Source organism: Geosmithia morbida, assembly GCF_012550715.1.
Source record: "Geosmithia morbida isolate 1262 chromosome Unknown scaffold_0, whole genome shotgun sequence".
NCBI classification, from domain to species: Eukaryota; Fungi; Ascomycota; class Sordariomycetes; order Hypocreales; family Bionectriaceae; genus Geosmithia; species Geosmithia morbida.
Window position 1 is genome coordinate 776,002 of NW_023336187.1, and position 27,061 is coordinate 803,062.

The 27,061-nt window shown below is 54.8% G+C and overlaps 11 protein-coding genes across 11 annotated transcripts; 3 read left to right on the forward strand and 8 right to left on the reverse strand.

Annotated features, from left to right (window-relative positions):
* Positions 1-339: 339 nt before the first annotated feature.
* On the forward strand, positions 340-2,133 carry GMORB2_0251 (H/ACA ribonucleoprotein complex non-core subunit NAF1; the record flags this gene model as incomplete). Its single annotated transcript, XM_035462237.1, has 1 exon — positions 340-2,133. The coding sequence occupies one exon, from the start codon at positions 340-342 to the stop codon at positions 2,131-2,133; it is 1,794 nt and encodes a 597-aa protein (XP_035325167.1).
* A 398-nt stretch (positions 2,134-2,531) lies between these two features.
* On the reverse strand, positions 2,532-3,804 carry GMORB2_0252 (uncharacterized protein; the record flags this gene model as incomplete). Its single annotated transcript, XM_035462238.1, has 2 exons — positions 2,532-3,542; positions 3,625-3,804. 2 exons carry the CDS (start codon positions 3,802-3,804, stop codon positions 2,532-2,534), a joined length of 1,191 nt encoding a protein of 396 aa, XP_035325168.1.
* Positions 3,805-4,857: 1,053 nt separating this feature from the next.
* GMORB2_0253 (FBOX protein) lies at positions 4,858-5,734 on the forward strand (the record flags this gene model as incomplete). The annotated part of the gene is made up of 2 exons (XM_035462239.1): positions 4,858-5,557; positions 5,634-5,734. Coding segments are annotated over 2 exons (801 nt in total), but the record flags the coding sequence as incomplete, so codon positions are not given.
* GMORB2_0254 (uncharacterized protein) lies at positions 5,095-8,061 on the reverse strand (the record flags this gene model as incomplete). Its single annotated transcript, XM_035462240.1, has 4 exons — positions 5,095-5,522; positions 6,076-7,045; positions 7,092-7,287; positions 7,523-8,061. The coding sequence occupies 4 exons, from the start codon at positions 8,059-8,061 to the stop codon at positions 5,095-5,097; spliced, it is 2,133 nt and encodes a 710-aa protein (XP_035325170.1).
* A 1,675-nt stretch (positions 8,062-9,736) lies between these two features.
* GMORB2_0255 (Major Facilitator Superfamily) lies at positions 9,737-11,516 on the reverse strand (the record flags this gene model as incomplete). Its single annotated transcript, XM_035462241.1, has 4 exons — positions 9,737-10,868; positions 10,992-11,197; positions 11,275-11,319; positions 11,400-11,516. The coding sequence occupies 4 exons, from the start codon at positions 11,514-11,516 to the stop codon at positions 9,737-9,739; spliced, it is 1,500 nt and encodes a 499-aa protein (XP_035325171.1).
* A 3,709-nt stretch (positions 11,517-15,225) lies between these two features.
* On the reverse strand, positions 15,226-17,401 carry GMORB2_0256 (uncharacterized protein; the record flags this gene model as incomplete). Its single annotated transcript, XM_035462242.1, has 2 exons — positions 15,226-15,493; positions 15,564-17,401. 2 exons carry the CDS (start codon positions 17,399-17,401, stop codon positions 15,226-15,228), a joined length of 2,106 nt encoding a protein of 701 aa, XP_035325172.1.
* Positions 17,402-18,528: 1,127 nt separating this feature from the next.
* Positions 18,529-19,132, reverse strand: GMORB2_0257 (myosin regulatory light chain cdc4; the record flags this gene model as incomplete). Its single annotated transcript, XM_035462243.1, has 3 exons — positions 18,529-18,557; positions 18,640-18,873; positions 18,952-19,132. The coding sequence occupies 3 exons, from the start codon at positions 19,130-19,132 to the stop codon at positions 18,529-18,531; spliced, it is 444 nt and encodes a 147-aa protein (XP_035325173.1).
* Positions 19,133-20,143: 1,011 nt separating this feature from the next.
* GMORB2_0258 (uncharacterized protein) lies at positions 20,144-22,295 on the reverse strand (the record flags this gene model as incomplete). The annotated part of the gene is made up of 8 exons (XM_035462244.1): positions 20,144-20,365; positions 20,445-20,672; positions 20,763-20,892; positions 20,958-21,069; positions 21,198-21,290; positions 21,377-21,616; positions 21,750-21,851; positions 21,914-22,295. 8 exons carry the CDS (start codon positions 22,293-22,295, stop codon positions 20,144-20,146), a joined length of 1,509 nt encoding a protein of 502 aa, XP_035325174.1.
* A 735-nt stretch (positions 22,296-23,030) lies between these two features.
* Positions 23,031-23,934, reverse strand: GMORB2_0259 (1,4-Dihydroxy-2-naphthoyl-CoA synthase; the record flags this gene model as incomplete). Its single annotated transcript, XM_035462245.1, has 2 exons — positions 23,031-23,469; positions 23,543-23,934. The coding sequence occupies 2 exons, from the start codon at positions 23,932-23,934 to the stop codon at positions 23,031-23,033; spliced, it is 831 nt and encodes a 276-aa protein (XP_035325175.1).
* A 435-nt stretch (positions 23,935-24,369) lies between these two features.
* On the reverse strand, positions 24,370-25,354 carry GMORB2_0260 (trans-aconitate 3-methyltransferase; the record flags this gene model as incomplete). The annotated part of the gene is given in 2 exon segments (XM_035462246.1): positions 24,370-25,332; positions 25,337-25,354. Coding segments are annotated over 2 exon segments (981 nt in total).
* A 578-nt stretch (positions 25,355-25,932) lies between these two features.
* On the forward strand, positions 25,933-26,464 carry GMORB2_0261 (uncharacterized protein; the record flags this gene model as incomplete). Its single annotated transcript, XM_035462247.1, has 2 exons — positions 25,933-26,029; positions 26,097-26,464. 2 exons carry the CDS (start codon positions 25,933-25,935, stop codon positions 26,462-26,464), a joined length of 465 nt encoding a protein of 154 aa, XP_035325177.1.
* Positions 26,465-27,061: the final 597 nt, after the last annotated feature.

A 27,061-nucleotide genomic window follows, 5' to 3' on the forward strand; every position in this document is an offset into this window, starting at 1 on the left:
GTCTGCCTTCCACTATGGTTCTATGTGTGGTAGCCTTGTACGCTGAGCGGCGGTGGGTCCATCCCATCAATCTCATTCTATTCGTCAAGGGCGGGGGGCACTGATGCAAGTGGCTCTCTATCGACTTTAATTTTTGGTTAGTCTTTTTTTTTTTTTTTTTTTTTTTTTTTTCAATCAAGGGTCCTTTCAACCTTTTCTCAGACTATATATATATACCAATATCCTTTTTTTTTCCATCTTGTCATTGATTTTCGTCTTTATCTCTATAATTTTCAAGAAATAAGAGATACTAAAACATCTACAATACCCATCTTTGCGCCCCCCCCCCCCCTAGCCGTCATGTCCGGCTTCCAGATCCCTGGCTTGGGTAATGCCAAACCAGGTGAGAAGCTGCCGCCTCTCCCCGCCGACCACACCGTGACCGCGGCCACGGTCACGACCTCAGCGAACCACTCAGAAGATGTACAAGTCAAAGACGCACCGGCAGCAGCCGACCAGTCGAAGCCCCAAGAGGCAAAACCCGAGACTACGACCGCCCACGACCAGCAGCAGCAAGATCCCGATGCCGATTCCATGGCCGTGGATCAACCAGCAAGCCCGCCCTCGTTGACGGATGCCCTAGAAGCCGCGCTCGGTGGTATCCCTGGGGAGGATGCCGAGGTGGCACTAGCACAGGCTCAGAGCCAGCTGCTGCAGGCACAACCGCAGGTGCAGCAGGAGGGGGGAGAAGGGGCCGAGGACGACCATCCGGAGTGGGAGGTCGACTCGTCACCGTACGTGTCGTCATCGGAGTCGTCGGAGTCGTCTGATTCCTCGTCCGACGAGGACTCTGATGCTGAGGGCTACGAGCTCTTGGGGGTCCAGGAGACTGCACGCATGCTCATGGAGGCTGAGGGTGGGTCGGACGATGAAGGTGACAGGGGAGGCCGACCCGAGGCCGGTGCTGCGCACCTGCGCACCAAAAACGAGCAGCCCGATGAGCCCATACCTCGGCCGGACGTGACCATCACACCGGAGATGAAGGTCGAGGAGCTGGGCGTCATCGAGCACATTGTCGAGGACATGGTGCTGATCAAGGCCTTCACGCCGGGCGAGTACCAGGTGCTCGACTCCGGGTCGGTCCTGTGCAACGCGGACCGCGTCGTCATCGGTGCCGTGGCTGAGACCATCGGCAAAGTCGTCCAGCCCATGTACACGGTTCGGTTCAGCTCAGCTGACGAGGTGGTCCAGCTCGGGCTCGAGGTGGGCTCGAAGATCTCGTACCCCGTCGATCACGCCAACTTCGTCTTCACCGAGCCCCTCAAGAACCTCAAGGGCTCCGACGCCAGCAACCTCCACGACGAGGAGGTGGGCGATGACGAGATGGAGTTCTCCGACGACGAGAAGGAGGCTGAGTACAAGCGCGCAGCTAAGGAGAAGAGGAAGAAGAAGGCCGCCGCCGCCCGTGGCGGAGCCGCAGCTACCACCGCCGGAAACGCTAGTCAGAAAGGCCCTCATCCCCTTAGACGGGAGATGAGTCCCTCGGGCGAGCTGAACTACGACGATGACGGCCCTTACCGGCCGCTCACCCGACCTCCCGGCTTTGGAGACGGCCCCGTATCCCAAGAGACGTACGATCCTCACCCACGCGGCCACCGCGGTGGTCGTGGAGGACGTGGTGACTCGAGAGGTGGTCGCGGCGGACGACGAGGTCGTGGCGGTGGTAACAGCAACGGCATCAACAGAGGTGGCAGGCAAGACGGCTACTCTCTGCCCCCCGCAGGCGCACCACCACCACCACCATCATCATCATCATCATCGCAATATCAGCCGCACCAGCAGCACCCTCCCCAGCAGAATACCCCCGCTGTCCCGCCGCCGCCGCCCGGATGGCAGCCAGGTGGGGCACCCGCCATGCCCAACTTTGGCATCAACGTTCCCGGATGGCCACAGCAGGGTGCCGTCGCTCCACCTCCCCCTCCTCCTGGCTGGCCTGGTTCCGTACAGGGTCAGGTTCAAGCCCAGGGTCAAGCCCAGGGCCAAAATGTATTCGTGAACCCAGCTCTGCTGGCGGCTTTGATGAGCCACATGCAACAGCAGCAGCAGCACCAGGGTCAGCAGCCACAATGGCCGCCGGGAGGACAGGGTCAGTAAACAAAACAAAGAATAGAGGCATGACGGATTCACATGCATAGACTTTTTCGCTGTCATTTATGTATCACGGCAATAGAGGTGCTGATGGCAACATATGAAATGATACCCGCACACTTGATAGCCACTCTGTTGTTGTCGTTGCTGTTGTTGTTGTTTTTGTTGTTGTTGGTTTATTGATATATCTATCTCTAGCTCGGAAGATGAGATCAAACTTTCGGGATTCGACCTACTCTAAGGCTAAAAATAACATCATGATGGAAACAGCAGGTAAGATGTAAATCAAAATCGAAGCCACGAAGAAATCAGGAAGAAAAGGAAGAAACAAAAGGCTTGGGCTGTATCTTTGATATGTAAGGGTCTGGTAGACGAAGGGGGAGAAAAACTCTCTCAGAGATTCTCTACAGCTCGCTGGCCTCCTGGGCTTTGGACTCTCCGTAAAAGTCGTAGTGGGCAAGCTCATAGACAAGACCGAGGGTCATGCGAGCGTGCTGCAGCATGTGGTCAAAGGAGAGGTACTCGATCTTGTCGTCGGTGGAGTGGATGTTGGGGTCCGAGTTCTCAAAGGACGACTCGATGACAAACGCCGAGGGGTAGCCGGCCTTGGAGGCAGAGGCGTGGTCGGAGCAGGCATAGCCGCACTTGGTCTCGACCCAGGGGATCGAGCAGTACTCCTCGATGACCTTCTTGATGAAGGCGGTGAGTCCAGCGTCGACGAAGTCCATGATGACGCCGACGCTCTCGGGCAGGTTGGCCTCGAGCGTCTTCCTGATGTAGCCCGTCATGTCCTGCTGAAGCATGGCCTTGACGTCGCGGCCGTCCTCCTCGTACTGCTGGAAGATGGCACGGCTGCCCAGCAGGCCGCCCTCCTCAGCGCTGTACCAGTGGAACTCGATGGTGTTGGTAGCCTTGCCGGCGATGATGTCCTCGGATGTCAGCAGGGCGGCAAAGGCCTCCATGATGGTGACGGTGCCGCTACCGTCGTCGTCTGCGCCGGGCGCAGCCAGAACCGACGGGAACCACAGGTTGATGGAGTCCTGGTGGGCGCCGATGACGACGGTCGTGTTCGTCTGGCCGGGTATCGTAGCAATGACGGAGTGCTGCTGCCACGTGTGAGGGAAGCTCTCGGCCTTGACCGTGTCCGACGCTCCCGCATCGGCGATGATGGACCGCACCTTCTCCAGCACCCAGTCAGACGACTGCAGGCCGTACTCGGACTTGTAGTAGCGCGTGTGGAAGCTGGTCAGCTTCTCGAGGTGGGCCTGCATAGTCTTCTTATCGAGGTGCTCGGCCAGCGAGTTGACATCCTTCTGATGAGCGCACGACTTGGGAAACGTCACGGCTGAGCTGGCGGCGACGTGCTTAGTACCCAGCGACTCGGTGCCGGTGATGTCCATGAAGTTTTGGCCGTTCTGAACCCAAAATCAGTACACGCGATGGTCATTCATGCCCAATACGGGGACATGGCATGCTATGGGTATCAATCAAACGTACCCGGCGCATCTCCCACTTCTCATCTTCCGTCACACGCCGCACGTCGCCGGGAGCCAGCTCGACGAGGTACGTCTCCTCGATGGGGAAGAGCTCGACATGGTCAGCCTCTGTAGGCTGAATGAAGCGAGCGGCGGCGGCGTGGAGACCTGCGGCTAGAAGTGATGCACGTGACAGCTTCATGATGGGTAATGCTATGGATGGTTATGATAAAGCTCTCGTCTGTCTATTGATCGAAAGGATGATGGGTTGGATGGGCTGGATTGGATGGGCTGGATTGGATGGAGGGTCGGATGCGATGACGCATAGGATAGGCGAGAGCGTACACGCTAAGATAAGATAGCCGTACCGGCCACACCGGAAAAACATGATCGGCCGAGCGAGTCAGCTGAGTCAGAAGATACGGTAAGACCAGCCAGATAAGGAAAAATTGGAGACGTCCACGGAGCACGGAGTATTATTCCCTACGGAGTGGAACAAAGGCAAATGAGAGTTAACGGCGTGCGGAAAGGCGGATACTGCGGGAAGAGCGGACTAGAGACCCGACTGCTACGATCCCTGATACACGCGATCGTATGTTGGCACCCGGCCTCGGCCGATAGTGTTACGCTTTAATGGCGTGACTCCTTCCGAATAATCTGGACATTTTCGTTCTGTCGGTCAGGCACGGAAAGGATAATAAGGGGGAAAGATTTTTTCCATTGCCTTTCAATTCCAGAACGGTATATATATAACACCATGATTCTCCTTGTATTGATTCCATCTTCTTGCTCCGGCACTTGAAATATTCGAGAACACCACAAACATAGTATCTAATACCGCTAGTCCATATTGGGCATACATTCGGCGTCAACGACTTCTCTTACACACACTTCAACTCAACAGTTCACTTTTCCTCGTTGAATTCATCGAAACGAAACAAAGGAGAAGACGGCAATTGAATCGACTGATCCCGTCTAATACCACTCCGACCTCATCTCTTACAAAAGTGGTTCGCCATACCCAGAGGCTTCCCCCACCACCACCACCAATAAACCACCTGCACCCACAGCATGCTGTCATCCGACTACCACGGAGCGCCGTTAACGGCTCTACCAACAGAGGTAGGCACCAATTCCAACCGCCCAGTATATCCCTACGCTTCATCTTTCAACTAACCTGTCTTGTCCTCTCCTTCAGGTCCTCACGAGTCTACTAGAACCTTTGTCTACAGCTGATCTCCTCCCACTAGCCAGTGTAAATCACTGGTTCCATGACATCGTCTCCGGCATCATCCACCGCCGTCTCCTCTCTGTGGCATCACTCCCGCACAATGACCTGATCCTCGAGTGCTACCACCCAGCCGCCAAGACGTCCACGCCCTACCTGTCGTGTCGATACCAGGACACCAAGAAACAGTGCCCGGGGGGCGACCTCTGCACCGGCGCCTGCGACAACGATCCCACGCTGCACGACCTGAGGGGACTGTACTCGTCATTCCGCCCCGTCCTGGACGAGCGACAACGGCAGATTCTGCAGCTGCGCAAGCAGCGGCAGCAGTGGCAGCAGCAGCGCCGGGAGAGCGTCAACTCGTCTGCCCCCCAGGGCGACGTGGCTGACACGGCCTGCCAGGATATCTTCCTCGACGACGGCCAGCTGTTCTCCCAGCTCTGCGCCGTGACCAATGTCGTCAAGGCCGGCCCCCGACCGGGCCTCTTCAAGAGCCACATCAATGTCGGCGAGGGGGTCCTGCGCGTGTGGAGAAACTGGCTCGACGACATGGCCGTCTCCGACAAGGCGGCCCAGACCGGCGCCAGCAGCAACCAGATCCTCTGGGTCGATGCCGATCAGACCGTTGGTGTGCGCTTCCGCGTCACCCCCGGTGAGGTCGAGACCCCGCCATTCAGGACCAGATCTGCCGACTGTCCACCTGCATCTTATAAGCTTGAGTACCAAGGTATGTGTCTATCTCCTTTCCCAAAAAAAAAAAAAAAAAAAAAAAAAAAAAAAAAAAAAAACTAACAATTATGCAGAGGTCCTCGTCCGCACAGAAAACCTCTTGATGGCTGTTGAGCAGTCTGAAGTACAAGAAGATTCGATGGCCAATACGGCCGTCGTCATCATGTCTTGTTAAAAAAAATAATGTGTGAAACAACGGCGTTTTGCTACACCTTTCTGTTACATCTTCTTTTCTGCAACATTTGGAGTATTCCCCTCGGCTGGCAAACCCCCTCAACGTTTAATAGGTGTTTTCTCTACTTTTCTTCTTCACATGCTCAGAGGGCGGAGGGATATGGAATTTTCGGCGCGGGTAACATTTTGCATACCCAAGATCAACCAGCATTATAGACAGGGGAACGATAAAAGGGGGAGGATTTACTGTAAAGGAATAATTACTGAATAAACAACACTGAATAAATCAAACATACAAAAGATGTCTATATAGAGAGAGGAGAAGAATAAGAATTCAGAGACTGGTTGATCTCTTGCTCGGCTGGCCCGCCAGCTCCCTCATTTCCACATCACTCACCAGCGACGAGGCCGACTCCTCATCAGTCTCATACAGGGAAGGCCGGTTGTGGTGCGAGCTGATGACAGCTCCCTCGGCGCCGCTCGGCGCAGGCCCCACCACCCCCTCGACAGCGGGTCCGTCATCGTGATGCATGTGGCGACCGTCCCCCTGGAGCCCGCGCCTCTGCCGGACCCACCTTCTTATGGTCCTGCTGCTGGTGACGAAGAAGATGACGGCGTTCCAGAGCCCCTGCAGCGGCAGCACAGCCGCCGTAGCGACGTGGTACTCAAAGGGCGACACGCCCGTCAGCCAGCTGTGGATCCGGTTCATACTACTCGGGATCCACGTCACCAGGACGCTTAGCGTGAAGAGGAAGCTCGTGCGCAGGTACGCGCTCTTGATCGGGTCCGCCACGAGGAACCTGTCCACCAGGGAACGCTTCGTGCGCGAGAGCCGGCCCGGGTTGGCGCCCCCGACCCCCTCGGCGCCCTCGGACGTTGCCGCCGACATGCTCCCGCCGGACGGCTGTGTTTTACTTCCGAGTATCCACCTGCCCCAGCCGGCGCGGCAGCCACCCGGCACCACCACTCCGTCCTGCTGCCCGTGCTGCTGATCCTCCGAAACATCTCCCCCTCCTCCCATCTGGTCCCCGGAAAGCTCGGACGTGACGACCGCCGAGAAGCAAGGGGCCCGTGCTGCCATCACCGGCGTCTCGCGGCCTGGCGCACCGGCGTCAAAGGATAGGGTGGGCATGTGAGCCCTCCCAGGATAGGCGGGTGACGATGGCGAAGCCGTACGAGGTTGTGAGACGCCCAGGACAGAGTGGGTGACCTGCACTTCCGTGACGACGGTGCCGTAGAAGCCACCCTGGGGCACACGTGGTAGTCGAAAGTGAGGTGATTGCTGGTGACGGAGCATGTTAGCAAGGCTTGCCTAGACGACAAAACAAAACAAAAAGGGGGTTCGGAGGACGACTCACATCATCCGGCTGACTGGTGACTGTAGTCGTCGTCGTAGCCGTGGTATCAGGGCTCGTGTAGGGGGCAGTGAAGCTTTGTATAATGTTCCGAGACCGAAAGACGTGGTATCCCACCAGGAAGTAGAGTATGATGGATCCGAGGATACAGATCCAGATCAGCATGTAGTATGAGTAGATGCGAATATCGTCCCATCCACTGTCTACCCAGCACCAGATCTTTTGGCAAGCAACGTCAGCCTTACGTATATCTCACAAGGGAGAGGGAGGGAGGGAGAGAGAGAGAGAGAGAGAGAGAAGGGGAGAAACGTACCTCGGCTTCTCCGTACACAAGTCCCCTCGAGTGATGTCGGATGAGCAGCAGTGCCAGCGCAATGACAAATGGTCCGCCATAGCAGATGCAGCAGTATAGCCACCACCATTTTTGGAACGACTCAGGGGAGGCGCGGAAGTAAAAGACGAGGAAGACGTTGGCGGCCATGGCCAGGGACCACCAGGGGTCAGATTGCATGAACCTGCGATGTGTTTTCGATGCGTCAGCATCCTCTATCGTCACGGTTCCGACATGCTGCATTCCCTCTGTCGAGACCAAGACCAAGAGAGGAAGAAATACAAGGAGGGCACACCGGAACTCGCAAGGAGGGCCGTCACGTACAAGAGGGGGGTATGGGAGTAAAAGAAAGGGCCAAGGAAAACAAACTGACATCTCGAATAGAAAACCCTGGACCTGGCAGAGGCCCGAATCATCCCCCTTTACCAGTCCATCCCTGGCAATGATGCTCGCGGCACTAGCCCCAACATTGGCCACGCTGGCAAACACGATGAAGGTATTCTGCACATTTCGAACCTCGGGGATGGTCCAGTAGGCCACAAAGATGCAAAAGACTGCGATGAGACTGGTACTTCCTCCTGTACGTTCGAGAGCGACGATGGCCAAGATCTGGTCCTTGGTCAACTGGTCGACATCCGCCATTTTTCTTTTTCTCTCTTTTACTCCCTCTGTCCTATATCTCTCTTTGCTGCCTCTTCCCTCTCTTCCCTTGCGAATCTCTCTCCAAAGTCGATATATATATATGATCGACAACTTTGACCGGTCAAAAGGGTAGGTAATCCAGGAGGACAGTCAAGTCGGACCATGATGGAATGAATAGTCGAGAATAATAATGAAAGAAGAGGACAGAATGACGATGATAAAAAGAAAGACTAAGGAAAGAGGACAAGACGTGAATGGGATTGTTCATATCTTCCAAACAGAGAGAGAAAAAAACGAGGATGGACTCACAGACCGTCTTTCCCCCCTACTTCATCAATATGTCGTGCAATGTTTCCACGGGACGCTGCCGCCAACGAAACGACGACAGCAGTTCACACAGTTCCTCACTTCCCTCTTATGATCCCATAACCCCATGACGGGCGTGGTAGTCCGTGTCGTGGCGGTAACTTACCCCTCTTTCACTTCCTATTCTGACCTACTCTTCTCTACTCCTACTACCAGGGCAGTATACCATTCGTTCGACTACTACCAGGCAGTAATATACAAACCCTTGACTAGACTCGTATACTCGTGATCGTACATCCCTCCGTGTTACGCGGCCTGTCCTGCGAGAAACCGAACGTTGAGTGGCGTTTGAATAGGAACACGACACCGCCTCTACCCCTTTTTATTATAATTTCATTTCCATGTTTCTCTCTCTCTCTCTCTCTCTCCCTGTTAAGCTCATGGTCAGGTAAGATCATCACCCGCCGCTTCCCGGACGATCCCCTCCAAGATCTCCTCATCCCTGTCACCCACACATACACATATAACATATATAACATATACACGAGCCACACATCCTACCAAATGACACTAAATTGTTAGTCGTTTCGACAACATGATGAATACATAATTGTTGGCTGTCCTTTTAGAAAAAAAAGGCCGCAAGGATAGATGGATGGTGGAATGGATGGTGGAAGAGAAGAAGAGGGAGGGGGCAATTCTTTGTCCATTTCTGCTTCTCCGCACAAAACATGGTCAAATTAGTGCGAGCATGGTCCAGGCAAACACTTGCATTCTTGGCAGTTGGTAATGGTTTAGTAGTTGGTTGTTGGGTCGTGCAAAACCCACCGATCTAGTCATGCCCCCCCCCCCCCCCGTCATATCTTTTCTTCTTTGATCTTTCTCACTCTTCCCTTTACTTTCCCATAGGGTAACTCGAATGCAGTCTGTAGGGAGGAGCAATACTCATTCCTTGTCTCTCTTCTCTCTCTCTCTCTCTCTCTCTCTCTCTCTCTGATTGTGAAGCAGTTTGAGGAGGAGCAAACATTTGAAAGTACATGCACATGTGGAAGAGTTGCTATCTATACCTGTCCGTATAATACAACCGTTTGTCTATCTTGCCGTGTTTCATCCGTGATTCGCAAAACTTCACCAGGGCCAACTTACGTTGAATCACACAAAGGGTCGATTACTCCGATCTTCTTTTTTTCTTTCCAGCTAAAAGCTATGAGCGATGCGCATTCCTCAACCGGATCATATCCTCCCATCAGAGCTAAACTGTAGACCCGATAAACCCCGACAAGACACAGAGGGAAAACGGGAATAGAGAGGTGAGAAGAGGTAGGTCGATATACCACGCGTACACATCACTCTTCCTCTCCCAGGCTCTTCAGATGGTGTAGATGAAGTCCGGACGGCCATCGCCCATGGCCTGAATCTCACGCGCCGTCTTCCCGGCGACGAGGTGGTCCCTCCTCCCCTCGCGGCGGGCCTTGTTCTCCCTGGACAGGAAGAAGGCGTAGAGGATGCTGCCGAGGAACATGGAGACGAAGAGGTAGGCGATGATGACGCCGTGGCCCTCGTAGAAGCGCGGGGCGTTGAAGTAGATGTTGCTGCTGACGACGCCGTTCATGTTGCCCCATCCGATGACGGCGCCCAGGACGATGCCCCTCTTGTAGACGCCCTCGACGTTGTTGGCCACCCAGGCGATGGTCAGGGAGATGGCCGGATAGATGCCGGCGGCGCCGAGGAAGACACCCGCGTACTGCACGCCGGCCTTGTCGGTGGCGATGAGCATGATGAAGCCGGTCAGGGCGATGGGCGCGCAGCAGATGTTGAAGATGGCGCGCCTGCCGGACCGGTCGGACCAGAAGCCCACCACCACCGTGACGATGGCGGCCAGCGCGTAGGGCGGCACGCTGAGGAGCTGGTTCCGGACGACGGCGTCGGCCGTGGTGAAGGACATGTTCTGGATGATGGTCGGCAGGAACAGGCTGAAGGAGTACAGGGGCATCAGCGACCCCATGTAGATGAGCATGCCGGCGTACGTCTTCCAGTCCTTGACGGCGGCCCACACGTGGCCCATCTCGAACTCCTCGTGCTCCGCCGAGCTCTGCTGATCCTGCTTCAGGCGCCACAGCACGCGCGCCCGGTCCTCTTCGCTCAGAAACCTGGCCTCGTCCGGGAAGTCGTGCACCATCCAGAAGGAGGCGCCGCCGATGAGGACCGTCACCAGGCCCTCGAGCACGAAGATCCACTGCCACCCCGCCAGCCCGCTGACGCCGTGCATGTTCTGGATCGCCGCCGCGAGCAGCCCGCCGAAGGATCCGGCGAGCGCCGCGGCCGAGAAGAAGATGGCTGCGCGCACGCCGAACTCGTTCCGCCGGTACCAGCACGAGAGGTAGTAGTTGACCCCGGGGAACAGTCCCGCCTCGGTCACGCCAAGGAACCAACGGCCTGCCATCAGACCCGACCAGTTGTGTACGAAGCCCATGCCCACCATGCAGGCACCCCACAGGATCCTGTAAATGAGACGGGTCAGAGCCGTCCGTCTTCCTCTCCCTCGGTCCTCCTCCACCGTGCACTCCTTGCCCTCTTTTATTCTTAAATTTTTTTTTTAAAAAAAAATTTCGATTGTGACTCACATGATGATGGGTATAAAGATGGACGGCTTCGTCTTCTTGAGCAGGACGTTGGCCAGGGCCTCGAAGATGGCGTAGCCGACAAAGAAGATTGTCAGGGTGGCATTGTACTCGTGCGTTGTCATGGGCACGTCATCGGTGAGATGGGCGACCTTGGCATTTCCGATGTTTGACCGGTCAAGGAAGCAGAGGAGGTACAGGAGGGAGAGCTGGAAGTGAGTTTTGGAGTCATCAGTCATGTAGCCGTCAAGGGACAGTGACTGGAGGGAGGAGGAGGAGCATATACCCATGGGATGAGGCGCAGGTCAAGTTTCCAGAGAAGCTTGCGCTCCTACACATCGAGAGGACATCAGCATCTTCTTCAGCTTTCTTTCTAGCCTGTGCGTCCACAGGGTGAAGGGCGAAGCGTACAATCTCTGCCCTTTCCTCCGGCGTCTTGCCGGCATCAGGGTCAGCCAGTTCCTGCACGTGGGAAACCTCTGGGTTGGAGGAAGTATCCTGGTACGAATTCTTCTCAGGGTCGCTCATGTTGGGTTGGTTGTCTGCAACGAAGAGGGCGATGTGTCGTCTGCTCGGTTGGTGGCGATGCGTGCGTGCGCAGAACGACTTGGTTGGGCGAGGAATGCAGAAGGCGGGGGGGGGAGGAAAATGCCAGGATCTTTTGCAGAGAAACTGATAAGTCTTTGGAGAAGCAAGAAGCCGACGAGCCGACAATGTACACGCTCGAGCCACTAGCAGAGGGACACACGGACCTCGTTTCTCAGATAGATCAAGGGAGCTGAATCAAGTTAAATATAAGCACACACCCTCCAAGAGAGAAAGGAGAGCTAGGCGGGACGGAGAGGAGAATGAGGGGTCACGAGGGGGAGGGGGAGAAGATTGACTTGATCCAGTGAGATGGATAGAGATGGGGAAGGAGAAGGTTAGTTCTCGTAGCATCAGTGTTCGTCGAATTGATAGATCTAGACATTGACGGATGATGCAATCAATGATTGGGTCGGGGGAACGATGATAACTCTCCCCCCACCACCTAATGGATTGACAATTCACTGCTCCGGGGAGGGGACGTCAAGACGTGGGGGGATCGACAAAATCGCTACTACTGTCAGTACTATAGATGGATGCTATACGCTATACGCTATACTGGAGTCTACGGAGCAGTAATGTCTCTCTGAGATTGGAGGAAGCGGGAACTGTCCTCTAGGCTTGTAGTCGATATACTACCGATATCGATACTCGTACGGAGCGGAGTACTGCATCTTCAGAGTAGGGAGAGCACGGTGGTACTACAGGTGATAGTAGCAGCATGTGATACTCGACAGTGATCTCGTAGTTTTACTCGCAATACAAGGTGCTATTACTCGAACAGCTGAGAAGACCTCTTATTGTTCGCAAAGTCTCAGAAGGTCGTCGCCAAGGAAGTTGGGGGTCATTTCTTGTTCGGAAAAGGAAACAAGGCCGAGGAGGATGAGGGAGTGCGCCACGACGACGAGGAGAGATCAAGATCAAAACCGTCAGTCGGGGTCACCAGTCCTGAACACAGCCCATATTGGATGTAACACGATATGAACGGTGGTTGGTCCCCCCCCTTTCTCGCCATCCCTCCAACCTCCATCACGGACAAAGGCCGAGGACGGGCCACACCGTCAACACAGCATTCCTCAATTTCTCTCCGATTCCTGCAGGCTTCCGCATTTAGGATATGAGATATACAGTCCACCCTACCCCGGCAGCCAATTGTCGTAGACGTCCTTGGGCGAACCAGGCATGTTGCATAGATAATATCATGCGGGGAACACGGCATAACAGGGTATATCTTGCTAAGCTAGTAGGGCGGGTCTTCAGGGGTCAACCCCGTGGGATATCATCAGTATCGATATTACGAGTATTCCGTATGTATTCTTTCTGTTGAGAGAGAAAGACGAAGAAGAGAACAAAGAAGAGAGGAAGCTCACACTTTCACCTCGTCCTGTCTTCTACACAAGTTAAGAAAAATAAAAAAATATAGATAAATAAATAAATAAAAGTCGTGTCGCGAAACAAAGAGGAGGTATTCATCAACGTCCTTGGCATTGATTGATTGAGCCTGTGAGAAGACGAGAGCACAAGGGTATCTGTTAGTGAGTGGCAGGCAGTTCAGTCTTCTGATCCTTGACCTTCTCCGCATCGAATGTCGCCCTACATTTTTTAAAGTGGCGACGAATACGATTACCGAATTCTTGGCGCGGGGTTAGCCCAAGATACGACAGTCGGCAGCTCAATACACGTAGAGAGATTTCTTTCGAGAGAGGGGGAGACCTCGATGGTGGAGAAGCAGAGGGAGGGAGAGGGGGGGAGGGGATCTGGAAGCGGTTTAGCGTGCGGGATGCCTAGACAGCGGTCACCGATGCATCGCGTGGGGGGGGGAGAGGAGGACATCACCGACGACACTGACACCGGCTGGGACCAGAGAGAGTCCGCGGGCAACTGGTAATGTCTGTCTTCTCCCCTACTGATGGTGAAGTCGTTCGTATTCGGTAGCAGAGTCGACGGAGTGGGTGAGTATTATCGACTATCATCGAGGTTTACCCCGCATTCCGGTATCTTGCCTTCTTGATGTTCGGGGACTGTCATGAACACTCAACCACAGAGCACTATCCGCCCAATCTTTGTCATCATCACGACTTCTACTAAAGTGGTATGAACCACACAGAAGTCATGTGCAGTGCATCATACTCCCTTTTGACTCCGTATTACTTCTATCAGTTCAGGCATGAGCAATATACGATATGATATACTTCCCTGTGCATCGAGTATCATCACTCCATATTCAACCACCAGCCAACCAACCAACCAACCAACCAACCACCCAGCCCTACCCTCGTCACAAACACCCTGGCTACCTACATTCATGAATTCACCTTTGGGAAAAACCTAGAATTCTCCATCTCGATCCTGCGCGTGCAGCACACCCAACTCTCCTCGTCCATCCATCCGTTCTTTACCCCTTGTCCCCCCTTTTCAGAATACACCTGAACATTGCTATCCTGTGTCCTCTTTGCAGACATCCACGGTCCATGCGGCCGAATACATCTCATGTCGTGTTTCCCTCGTAGGGAGGAGTCTCATCCTCGTCTTCAACCTTTCTGACCCCTTTCCCTCCAACCTCTTGAGGCACATCAAGCTAATGCGCAGGTCAACAGATCAGAGAAACGATATTCCAAAAACAAAACAAAACAAAACAAAAAAGACTGTCCGAAAAACCATCGCCCATTCCATCTTGTTGGTTACACGATCCACAAACCTACACACCCTCTCTGTGCTACCGCCTCCATCTTCGGTCCTCCTGAGTCTGCGCTGCAGTCTACATGACGCGCCTCACGACCTCACGGAGAAGCCGAGATCAATCGCTGGTTCTTCCTCCCCCCCCCCTCCCCCCTCTCCGTGGGATGAGGCAAGTGCCGATGAGGTCATCAGCCATGCCTCTCTGATCGATTACGAGCTGCATGCGTGCAGAATCATGAGCATCGCCACCAGCACTAATCTAGAACCATCATGGCCTGGCCTGGCCTGCCCTCGCTGATCCGTGCACGCAACACGTACACACGTACGCACGTACACACTCACATCATCTTGGCTTCCTCACCACGTGTCTGTTGATACTGACGCCTTGCCGGATGCCCTCCCATCCGTCCGTCTTCATGCGCCCGCCCGCGCCCGCCCGCGCCCGCTATACCGACCTATACTCAACCCTACGAGGGTCATTCTAGACTCGTATTACGGGGAAAGAGACCGTAGTTTTGTCCCTCCTCCCTCTCTACCCTCTCTTCCCATTCGTACAGCTCGTAGATACACGGCATCCGTACGCGCCAATGTAGACCCACGTGTAGACGCACCTGCGGACTTTTCGTCCAAACTATTACTACCAGTCGACGCCCCGCCATCGTCCGTCCGGATACATGCTTCTGCTTCATATCCCTCCCAAATCCTGGCCGCCCTTCAACCGCCATCACCCACCGGTATTACATTTTACATTACAATTGTACGGCTGGATCCCCGAGACTTGGCCAGTACCCGGCTCGTGCATGTGCGCTTGGCACTTGGCACCCGAACATCGCTGTCGTGCAAAATCCCTCAACCTTGTAGGGTATGCTTTATTCTATACCTCTAATGCTATTGTTTAATTTCTGTCATTGATTGCATAGGAGGTAGCAGCGGTAGCCAAGCCCAGACTACCAAGTCAAATCAAGCCACCATATTACACCAAGCCCAGCTCCTGGTAAAAAGGTTCCGTGCTAGGCTCCCGGCCAAGGAATTCCCGGAGGAATTCCATCTCGTCGACGCTGCCTCCCTTTTCGAGAACAACCTTGCGGTACCGGCGGCCCTCTTCCTTGGACATGGGGTTCTTCTTGAAGACAGAGTGGAACATGTCCGTCGAGAACACCTCAGACCACAGGTAGCCGTAGTAACCAGCATCGTAGCCACCGATAAAGTGGCCAATGTTGGCGTGGCGATTGCCCCAAGTGCTATTCAATCTCTGTCAGCTTCTTCGTCCATCGAATCTCCGGGAAACAAGAAAGGGGGCTTGATACGTACATTCCCTCGCCAACATCCTCGGGGCCCTTGATGCCAGAAATGTCGTGGCGAAGCTGGTTCCAGAGCTGACCAGCGTTCAGCTTCTTGATGTCATCGTGGGACTTGGGCGTGTGGATCGTCATGTCAAAGGTTCCAATCAATAGCTGAGCTAGGTTGGCCGTGGCCGAATTGAGGTTCTTGGTCGAGATGAGCTTCGTCACCAGGTCATCAGGAATAGACTCCCCAGTCTCCCAGTGCCTCGAGAGAGACTTGAGCACACTGGGTGTCCAGCACCAGTTCTCCAACATCTGAGAGGGGGCCTCGACGAAGTCGTTGACGACGTTGGTGCCGTGGAAGTAGCTGTACCGCGTGCGACCAGCCAGATCGTGGATTCCGTGGCCGAGCTCGTGGAAGAGTGTCACCACCTCGTTGTGCTTGAGGAGGGACGGCTTGTTGGCCGATGGCTTGCTGAAGTTGCAGACGAGGGCCGTGGCAGGATAGTTCCTAGAGCCGTTACTCCGCAGGTAGCCAGGCTCAAGGTTGAAGTTGGCATTGTGGGAGTACTTTCCATCACGGGGGTGAAGGTCAATGTATAGGTAGCCAACAAACTCGCCACCGCCAGCCTCGTCGTTCCACACCGTGTAGACGCGGACCTCGTCATGCCAGACAATGTCCTCAGCCTTGCCGGTCGGGCTGAGCAGTCGACGGTCCTCCTCCTTGACCTCGACAAATTCAAAACCAAAGATCTCCTCAAAGATCTCTAGCATACCGTTAAAGGTGCTCTCCACCGGGAAGTACTGAGATACCTTAACCTCGTCGACACTGTACTCTTGCTCCTTCATGAGACGAGAGTAGTACGATGTGTCCCACATGTAGAAGCTGCCGTCAAAGGGAATGCCACGTTTGGCGTAGTCATTCTTCTTGTACTCGAGGAGCTTCTCGACATCCTTCTTTCCACCAGCAGCGAGGCGCTCACGAAGATCGTCCAGAAACTGGCTGACACGGGCGGGCGTCTTGGCCATCTTCTCCTCGATCTTCAGAGAGGCATGGTCAGGGTAGCCCAGGATACGTGCAGCCTCATCACGAAGCTCAATGATTTCCTGGAACATGGGGACGTTGTGGTTGGCCTTGTTTGCATCGGCGACAATGTACCGATGCCTGGTCTCGGCATTCTTCGCGTACTTGACCAGGGGGAAGAAATGGTTGTACTTGAACCCTAGTTTGACCTTGCCTTCATTCTCCCCAGTGCCCTTCTCAAGGTCACCGATGGCGATGTCGTCCTCGGGAACACCGTCGAGGTCAGACGGGGCGAACCAGATGGAGCTCTTGTCCTCGTTGAGGTTCTTCTGGCACTCAATGCACAGTTGGCTCAGGCGCTTCTGAATCTCTTTAAAGCGGTCACGCTGGGGTCCGTGAGGGATGAGCAGGCCGTTGCGGACAAACTTCTTGCGCTCCTTTTCCAGCACGCGGAGTGACTCGCTGTCGAGCTCCTCCGACTCCCGCTGCTGGTAAGCTCCATCGACAACCTTGAAGACGTCCTCGCGCATCTTGCACTCAATATCGAAGTCATTCGTAATCTCGTCGGCCTTTCTCGACGCATCGCGGAGCTCATCCTTGGGGGACACGTGCTGGTAAAAGTTGAGAATGCGACGGAGAGCAGCCGTGTTGTCGTCGTCGACCAGGATGGGCTTGAGTGTGGTAGCAAAGGTTGCCGTCTCGGGCTTGACAGCAGCCACCATGTCGTCGAGCACCTTTTTGTACTCGGCATTGAGACGCTCCGTCTCGCTGATGATGGAGTCCGAGGTGTGGGTGAAGAGGGGCGGGGCCTGGGGGGGGGTCTTGAACTTTGGGTCGGCCATGGTGCTCGTCGTGACGGTGCGAATGGTATTAGCAGCTATCACACGATTGTTGAAGTGGCCAGCTAAAGATGCAAGGCGGGGGAGGAAGCGTTGAGAAGCCACGATGGCGATGCCGACGATGACGGGGAAGAAGAAGAAGAAGAGGACACGGAGGAAGAAGAAGGGGGGGAGCGGCTGCGACTGTGGCTCCAGCTTGAAGGTATTGGCGGGGTGAAGACTGGGCTGTCCACGTTCAACAACAGGATCCAAGCAGGGAAAGTGGAGAAGGGAAAGATGCTCAGTGGAGACCAAGGGTATACATGTACGACGTGCGAGTACATATACAGCGCGGGATGCACTTTGATGTGTCGATTGGTCAAGGACGCGATGGAGGGGCAGCGGTGAGAACGTTGGGAGAAGATGGGAGAGGAGGGGAAGAGAGTCAGAGATCGGGACGCTCTCTGACGTTGCTTTTTGGGGTGAGCTCCCATGCGACCGTTGCCACAGAGAGGCAGGAAGCACCTAGGCCGTACCTGCCCAGGCTCCACAGTAAACGGTCACAGCCGGGAAGGGGCCTTGCTGCGCGTCATCCAAGGAAAGAACAAGGATTTAAATAACTTAAAGTGTACGAGTACAGACGGGAAACCAAAGAGCATGGGGCAGTTGCATTTCACATGGATATCATCACTCCCAGGCTGACCAGTTGGAAGGTAATACTCGCCGCTTGGTCACCTCGCCAAGCGAGATAGCACATGCTGCGTGGCATTATGATGGTGGTCCTGGATCTTGGTCATCCCGCTGCCCGAGACGGAGACACGCTCGTTGCGGCAGACAAGCCAAGGGCGGGGGGTCAAAAGGACGGCCCAATACTCGTATAATGGTATAGTATGTATCTACTATTCGATGGCAAGTGGCCGTGATATCTACCGTGAATTCATACACTGCCCTCTGTGGGCTCATACTAGCAGGTCCAGCATATCGCATCCCCTTCCAAGAAAGCCAAGCGCAGCCGAAACCCGTGAATAATAACAAAAAGATGCGAGGAAAAAAAAGATGAGAAGACAAGAACATTCGTTTGGCAAACAAGCAACGCCATCCCGACCGCAGATGCAACACTGGGTTGGTTGCAAACCCCTTCATGACGTCGCTTAGTTGGCGAGGATCGTCTTGACGAGGTCTATAAGCATGAGAAGACGTTAGACTCAAAGGTGAAAGAAGAAGTATCGTGCTGCTTCAACAGCAGTATGGTGGTGACTCACCAGTATAGTTGACCTGGCCAGAGCTAGTGTCCACGGCCTTGAGGAGCTCGTCGACCTCATCGTCCGACATCTTTTCTCCGAGGTTGGTCAGGATGTACTTGAGCTGCCCGACGCCGATGAAGCCCGTCATGTCCTTGTCGAACACCTGGAAGCCGCGGCAGTACTCCTCGGGCTCGCCGGGGTCACGGAAGCCACCGGGGCGGTTCAGCACGCGCTGGAAAGTCTCGAAGTCGACTAAAACAAGAACACATCCAAGTCAGCCACGGGCCCTTCTTTTCTCTCTGCTTCCTTTTCGTAGAAGCGGCCACTCACACTCGTTGCCGACATTCTTCTCGAGGTCCTGGATCTCGGACAGAGTAGGGTTCTGTCCACAGGCGCGCAGGAGGTCACCGAGGCTGCCAACAGTGACGCGGCCGTTACCGTGCTTGTCGAAGAGGGCGAAAGCCTCCTTGTAGTTGGTCGACGCCTGCGAGTCGAACTGGTTAGAAGACATGTTGACGGTGATTTTGGTTTATGTGTATGGCGTTGTTATAGTGGGAAGAATGCGTCGTTGTTGGAATTGAATTGAAGGACGGCCGAGAATACGCGATCGGGAGTGAGCGGCACGCCCAAAAAAAAACACACAACATAGTATTCTGGTTCTGGCGTGCCCTTCAGCTGCTCGTCGGGCGAATCAAGGCCTCTCGTGGGGGGTTCGCTGGTGTGTGTGGAGAGTGTGGTGGTTGTTTACATCGGCTCGGTGGCCGGGGCAACAAGTGTGACTTACCGAAGCCATTTCGTACTATGTGAAAACAAACAGTTGGAGTTGCGTAGGACGAACGGAAAAAACTCTTGCGAAATCGAACGAGGATGAAGCAACGACGAAAAGAGAAGTCCTGATTTCTGGGTGATGGTGTTGAGAGATTGAAAAAACAAAAAGCGGTCCAGAAGAAATTCCCCTCCCAAGGTTATGACTGCCTTTTGGGCCTTGGCCCACGGCCCCCTTTGACCCTCCCCTTCCCCCCTGTCGCTCTGGCTGTGCGTACCATAATGCTGTTATCTGGCACAATTCCCCTTACTCTCCTTTGTTGATAGCCCGGTGTGCATTGACTGCCGGGGCAACGGGACCAGGTGCAGGCCAGTTGGAGCCAATAGCCCATGTTTCATCAGACGCTTTCAATGGGGCCAGCCTCAGCAAGTTACGAGTACGTGTCGACTGATGTTATGTATCCGTATTGTCACGACGTAATATTTGTGCGAGGTCGCGGCGTTGTGTAGACTGTCTGTAACGCCGTTGAGGAGCGCTGCTTCTGTTCCTCTGTTGCTTCACTGAATATTATTATGTTATGACGTCCTTCTCCCTTCCATACTGACAACTTGAAAGCAGTTCAATTCTTCTTGTCGATTACGGTTGCTTCTCCTTCTCTACAGGAGTGTTGTTGCCCGCTGTAAACAGGGACGGCCCAGATCGCCCGTTTTGCTTCACCGCCATACGAGTCGTCATTCTCGACCATTCTAACAGCTACTACAGCTTCCCACCTGGACCGAGCACAAACGTGTTCCTCCCATCACTCTGCGTCCTGACAGTCCCTTTCATCCCCACGGGCTCCAAATTTGTATCGCACAGCTTCCGCAATGTCAACTGGTCGCCGTGGTTAGCCAGAAATCTGTGTCCGTTGCCATCGAGAATCCCTATGATCAGAGCCTGGCGAGGCTGACCCTTGCGGTCAAACTCAACCGTGAAGGCCTACCGTATCCCATCAGCGTGAAGTTCAAGAGTCTCGGAATAACAGCTTTTTGTTCCTCGTCGTGGCGATTGTACATACCTCTATGGTCGCCTCTCCGTCGGCCAACTCGTCAAATACCGGCACCGGAACATCACCCGCCTCAACAAGCTCAGGCTGGGCGTCGCCACCGGGGTAGGGCGAGCTATCGCGTCGAGGCGCTGATGATAGACATATCGCGTGCTGATATGTGAGGACGCCGCCGTTGGCGAGGATGAGGCCCGTCTTGTACGACCCGTTGCGGATCTGTCGCGTCATTTCGGCAATAGCCTGTATCTGGTCAGGCCGTCGTTTCATACGGACAGGTACGGACGGAAGGAATGGCGAAGATACGAGAGGCGTGGCAGGAGGGAAACTCACATGCAAAGAGTAATTGTTCCCTGCTCCGCCAAACGAAGTCAACCCGCCCAGGAGAGAGATAGGTTTAGATGGCGACACAGGATCAAGACCCAGGTGTCTGCAGGCAAGCTTAGGAACAATGGGGAAGCACCTGCGATCCATCCATGTCAGTCCCCTCCTTCATCACCGGTATAATGATCAGTGTCGGGTACTCACGAGTAAAAGTCATAGCAGTCGATGTCACTCTTATCGATACCAGACCGACGCATGGCTGCATCAATAGACTGCTCGATGGCCTGACTGCGATGGTAGCACGGGCGCTCCCAGACTTGTTTTGCCCCCGCGTCACATCTGGTCAACCATTTGAAGGCACAAGTCAAATAACGCGGGGCCGGCACATACAGTAGTTCTCTTCTCGCGATCCAGCTCCCCCGAGAGGATACACCCATCTCTCACGAGGAATCCCGAGAGCCTCGGCGTGATGGACGGTGGTGACGATGGCGGCAGCCGCCAAGTTGATATTATTAAAGGCATTCATGAGGAGCGGGTCTGCCATGGCCCATTGAGCGTACGCCGTTAGACTGGACGACAGGTCATCTTGGAAGGAGAGGTCACTGCATGTGATCTGTACTGACAAGGCGTGCAAATCATCCTGTTGCGTTCGGTCGGCGTGCCAATCTCCTTGGCAGTCTTGGGGCGCTGACCGGACCTCCAGCTGTACTCGAGGGAGCATGCTGTACGATCAAAAGCCGCGTACATCTCCTGTGACTCCTCGTTGTTGTCGCTGTAACTCTGCTTCCTGTGCGCTCTCGAGGCGTTCTCGTACATCGGGTAGACATGGATTGGTAGACCCATGCCGTGTCTCGTGCCCACATCTAGAAAGACATATATTATCACATCAGTCAGAGGAAAGACGGGGGGAAAGAAGCGGGGGGGAAAAAGAAGAAGAAAAGGAGGACAGGTCGTAAGAAGCAAAGGCATGACATGGAGAGGGCAGTAATATCTCACTCTTCCCCCGGATATCGAGATTGCTAATGTCCAGCGACGATTGCGTCGGGTCAGGGGCCGTCCATCCCCGCGGGGTCTCCCCGGCCTTCCGACAGGCCGCCACTGTGCAGGCATCAGTTTGATGATCGATGTAAACAGTTCAACGGCGGTGCAGGTCGACTCACAAGAGGCGAGGGCTTCACCACCCGTGATGACGGCCACCTTGCCCTCCCCAGACGCCACCTGCCGAGCTGCCTGGTCGCACAGCATGACGGGCTGGTTACCCCCGTGGATGCCTAGCTCGAGATTCTTGGCGTTCCTGACGCCCAGCTTGGAGGCTACAAGGCTAGGAAGGTCCTTGTAGGGCCACGACCAAGGCGGCACGACGGAGATGGTGTCGATGAGAGGGATGATGTCCTCTTCCTGGACGCCGGCGTCACCTATGGCCTTGCGGACGGCATCGAGCATCAGGTCCAGAGGTTCGCGGGCATCTTCCACGCGTTTGGACCGGTTGGCAGTCTCGCCGACGCCTACGATTACGGGGGTCGATGGGGGGGGGGCTGCCATGGTTCAATGGGGATGATGTCTTGATGTACTGCCAGCAGATGGTATGGAAGGATAAGGCACCGTTCGATCAGATGGGGATGTAAATGTCTCTTCGTCACTCTTGGTTCCCAAAAGGCGCATCGTGGGTAATTGTATGCCCGATGGATCTACGTCGGGGTTCTTCTCTTCCTTCTGTTGTACGACACTTAGCAACTGACGAAAAGCACTGTGTTAATGCTCTCTCGGTAGCATCGGTCTCCGCTGTAAGCAGAGCCGGACCTCGGTTTGTCTTTTTACTGGGAGGATCAATTCCAAAAGGTTGAACGTCTTAAACACCGGCAAAGTCGCTGTAGATTCACTGGCAACCCCGCACCTGGGCTGAGAGCTGAGAGTGTGGGTGGAGCCACACCGATCCGTCCTGTGCAATGCTTGCTCTAGCTTCAAGCTTCGACTTTTTTTTTTTTTTTTTTTTTTGGGTTATTATCTTATCTTTCTTTTCTTCCCCTGAGACTCCCGTCAGCATATCATAACTAAGATCAATGGCGGAGAATATTGGGATGATCATAGAATATCGGGTTTTAAACAATGCAGCATAGCACAAATCATTTCTTTTTTGAAGGAGAGCATAGACATTATTACAACATCATCAAATATATATACATATACATATATATACATGCATATACATACAGGGAGGAGAGAGAGAGAGAGAACACTGAAACACGATGCGAATTCGCGTACAAGTACATGTAAGAATCAGAGTTTCGACGGCACCCATTCAGGCTTCTTCTTCTCTGCAAAAGCCGACAGGCCAATCTTGAGATTATCTCCCTCAAACAGTCCCTTCCCGTAGCGCTCATCCACCAGCTGGAAGGCCCTCTCGACGCTTCCCGTCTCCCAGGCCTGGCGCAGGCCGGCGCGCGTGACGATGATGGCGTCGGGCGACTGCGCCACGATACTAGAAGCCAGCTCGAACGCCTCATCGATGAGCGTGTCGGGAGACTTGGCCACTCGCGCGAGCCCGTGGCGCTCCATCTCTTGGGCCGACAGGATGCGACCCGTCATGGCGATCTCGCTGGCCGTGTGCATGCCGAAACTCCTGACGAGCCGAGGCAGACCGCCCGCTGCGGCATACAGGCCTCTGGTTGACTCGGGGAGGCTGAATGTTGCAGACGGCGATGCCACGACGAGGTCACTTACATTGACAGTTTAGTGCAATTCGGATGATGATCGACACCTGTTCTTCTTCATCACCGGGGCAAGCTTACCAGTTGAGGACAATTTCGAAGCCTCCGCCAAAGGCGTACCCATTCACCGCAGCAATGATGGGCTTCTTCCCCGTACGGCGACTGACGCCAAAGAAGCCGCTGGGCGGCATCGGTCGGATCTGGCTGCCGTCGCCGTCCGCCCTGATGGTTCTCACCTCTAACAGATCGGCGCCCGCAGAGAAGGCTTTGTCCCCCCTCCCCGTCAGGACGGCGACCCTGAGCGAGGGCTCGTCGTCGTACCAGTCCCATATGGCCCTACCCTCCCAGTGGCCGTCCATGGTGATCGAGTTCATGGCTCGTTGACGGTTGATGGTGACGAGCATGACGTGGGGGGCTGGGAAGCCCAGCTCTGCAACCTTGCAGGCTGGCGGTGGGGAGGCGAAATCCGGCATTGGCTGGGGTTATATGGGAATTGCCGGTGGATGTATTTGCAGGATACCTGGATATGTTATCTAAAGCGGTAACATGTATATAATCGTGGAGGATGAAGGGGAGCAGAGAAGGAACGAAAGAGAGAAAACAAATCGAAATGTTGGGCGTTCATCCCCAAGATGTAATACTAAATGCTATTTGTTACCTGCATCTTGACATGCCGAGGCCGGAAAGGATCCCGGGGAGCCGCTCCCCGCACCAGCCCACTGTAGCCCATTGTAGCCCATGTAATACTCACCCCAGCGGCCTAGCACATCGGACATGGATAGTAATACAGCCAACCCTAGGTAAATCGTCATCATGGAGTTTCTTTTTCTCGTGGAAGATGAGCCGCGTACCATTGGTTAGGATGTATGCTTGATATGCTGGTGATACATAATATACTCTACTTCACTTCACCTCCTCTTGGCCAACAGTATACAAGTGCCCCAGACCGTCTCGACCTCGGCATCTCTCCACCCATCACCGAGGACCTTCCACTCCGGTTCCGCCTCAACAACGCGATCCATGAGCAGGTCAACCAGGTCGCCCTGACCGCCGTCCGCTCGGCTGACCATTCCCGGGTTGGCATCCTTCCAGCCCTGGAATGCGCTAAAGGTACGCACGTAGCTCTCGAACCCGCCGAGGGTGAGCTTCTTGCGCAGCCACGCCTCTCCCCCGCCGGGGATGTCCTCTTCCTTCACGGACGCGTCCACGTCGCACACGATACGCTTGACACCCTGCCAGTCGGACACGGGGGGCTCGATGTCGCGCAGCAGACGGCGCAGTATGTCACGTCCAGGACGCTCCCAGTACTTGTCCATGCCTTCTATCCCGGGGGCCACGTCGTCCTTCCCGTAGCAGAAGGCGTCGAAGATGGCGTTGGCCTGGGGGTGTCCGATGAGCACGTTGTCCTTGTAGCCCCAGAAGGCGAGGGAGCCGCCGGACCTGACGACGCGCGCCAGCTCCGGCCATGCCTTCCCGTAGTCGAACCAGTGGGCTGCCTGGGCGGCCACGGCCAGATCTACCGACCCGTCTGCCAAGAAGGACAGGTCCTCGGACCGGCTCTGGCGGAAAGTGATGTTGGATCCTTGGGGCGTAGACTCGGACGCCTGCCTGATCATGCCGGCGCTCGGGTCCACGCCCACGGCTCGCTCAAAGTGACCGCCTAGCTCCCGGGCCACCAGGCCATGGCCGCATCCCAGGTCTACCACCGTTCCGAACCCTGCACCCTCGTGGTAGTCCAGGACTCGCTTGAAGAGGATGGGCGGGTAGCTGGGTCGCGCGGCGGCGTACCCTGCGGCTGAGAATGTGGCCCTCCTGGTGGGGATGTCAGTACGGTGTTGCGGTGATGCTACCCGGTGTCGTGAGTTATTATTCTACTCGCCCGAATGTAGACATGACGGATTGTGGTATCCTGGTAACCCAGTGGATGACGGTCGATAGTGTGGAGCTTCTTGAGCTTGTGGTATTATGGAATCACACACACGATGCACTCTGATACTTTTTCTGTACGGAATGGCGAGACAGCCATTGATGATGGACTCTCGGCTCGGCGCTATGAGTACGGACTCGGCGCTAGGAATATGTTTGCTGTACAGATATGTAAGCAGCCTCCCATGCATGTACGAGTATAGGTAGATATTGAATCAGTATTGTCGGTACAGTTTCCTGTTCGGCAGGTGTGAAACTGTTTGGAAGGAAGTGCCGCTGGCGACCCGCCAGACTCTGCTGAGCGACAATTGTTGCGTTGATTCGACTCGTAGATGGCGAAAAAGGCGCAATATGGCATAATAATAGATGCATCTCTCTCCACCCGAGGCTCGGCTCGACGAATACCACCTACTGTTGGTGCTGGCACTAACCTTGCCGTCTACGAGTATTAAACTGTCGACTCTCTCCTTTCTCATTCTCACATACTCATAGTAAATCGCCAACCACTCAACCTATGCTGCTACGTATCCAGACAACCTACCATCATGCCCGTGACCGATTCTACCGCCCGCCACTTCTTTACAGCCCCCGCCTATGCTGTGGTGGGGGCAAGCTCCAACACTGCCAAGTACGGACACAAGAGTAGGTTGCTGGCTATATCCACGATGCCGACGGAGACTGGGAACTAATACGGGAAGCGTGACACCAGTCTTTGCGTGGTACCTGAACCATGACCTGCCCGTGACGCCTCTCAACCCTGCGTCGCCGTCGGTCACCGTCGCCGGCAAGGACTACGCCACCCTCCCCAACGTCGCCGCTCTGCCCAAGCCCAGGGAGACGGCTGTGTCCATCATCACGCCCCCGTCCGTCACCCTGGGCGTGCTCAAGGAGGCGCAAAAGGCCGGTGTGCCGTCGGTGTGGCTGCAACCGGGGACGTTTGACGATGAGGTCATTGACTTTGCCACAGCCGAGGGGAACTTTGAGGCTGTCGTCTACGGATCTGGTGGCCGTGGATCGGAGGGTTGGTGCGTCCTAGTTGATGGAGAGAAGGCCATCAAGGATGCTGGGAAGCTGTGAGGGAAGATAGATGGCTTAGTGGTAGCCACGGTTGTATGAAGTATCACTCTTACGACTCCCTTTGATGGACTGAATGACACGGATATTCTTCTGACAATACTCTACCACTATCACCTGCTACTAAGTACTGTATTATTTGGTGTAGAACCGTGATGTTTGTTATAATGATACCTCTTGAACACCCATCATAGGCTACCATACAAGGGCTAAATGCCTTGGCGAGGGGTATTGGGAGGGACAGTCACGAATGCACGTAATATGGATCGATACATGCCGTGTACGGGTGCCACAACAGACACGCTGTAAATCCGCAGGAAAGATGGGGGGGGGGGGAGCATTTAGAGGATTGGTCCCTAGGGGACAGGCGCTTGGGCCGCCTGCAGCCACTGAACTGCCCCAGAATGGCCAGCTCTAACGCCATGGCCCCACCCTGTCGTCCCTCAAGGTAAACAAACACGGTCCCTGGCGTTGAGTGACGATACGCTACTAGAAATCGACCCCATCAGCCTCTTTCTCGGTCTCGTCGTCAACAGCACCACCACAATCGTTTGTCACGATACTTTTCGACCACCATTCTTCTCTGCTTGCTGAGCCGCA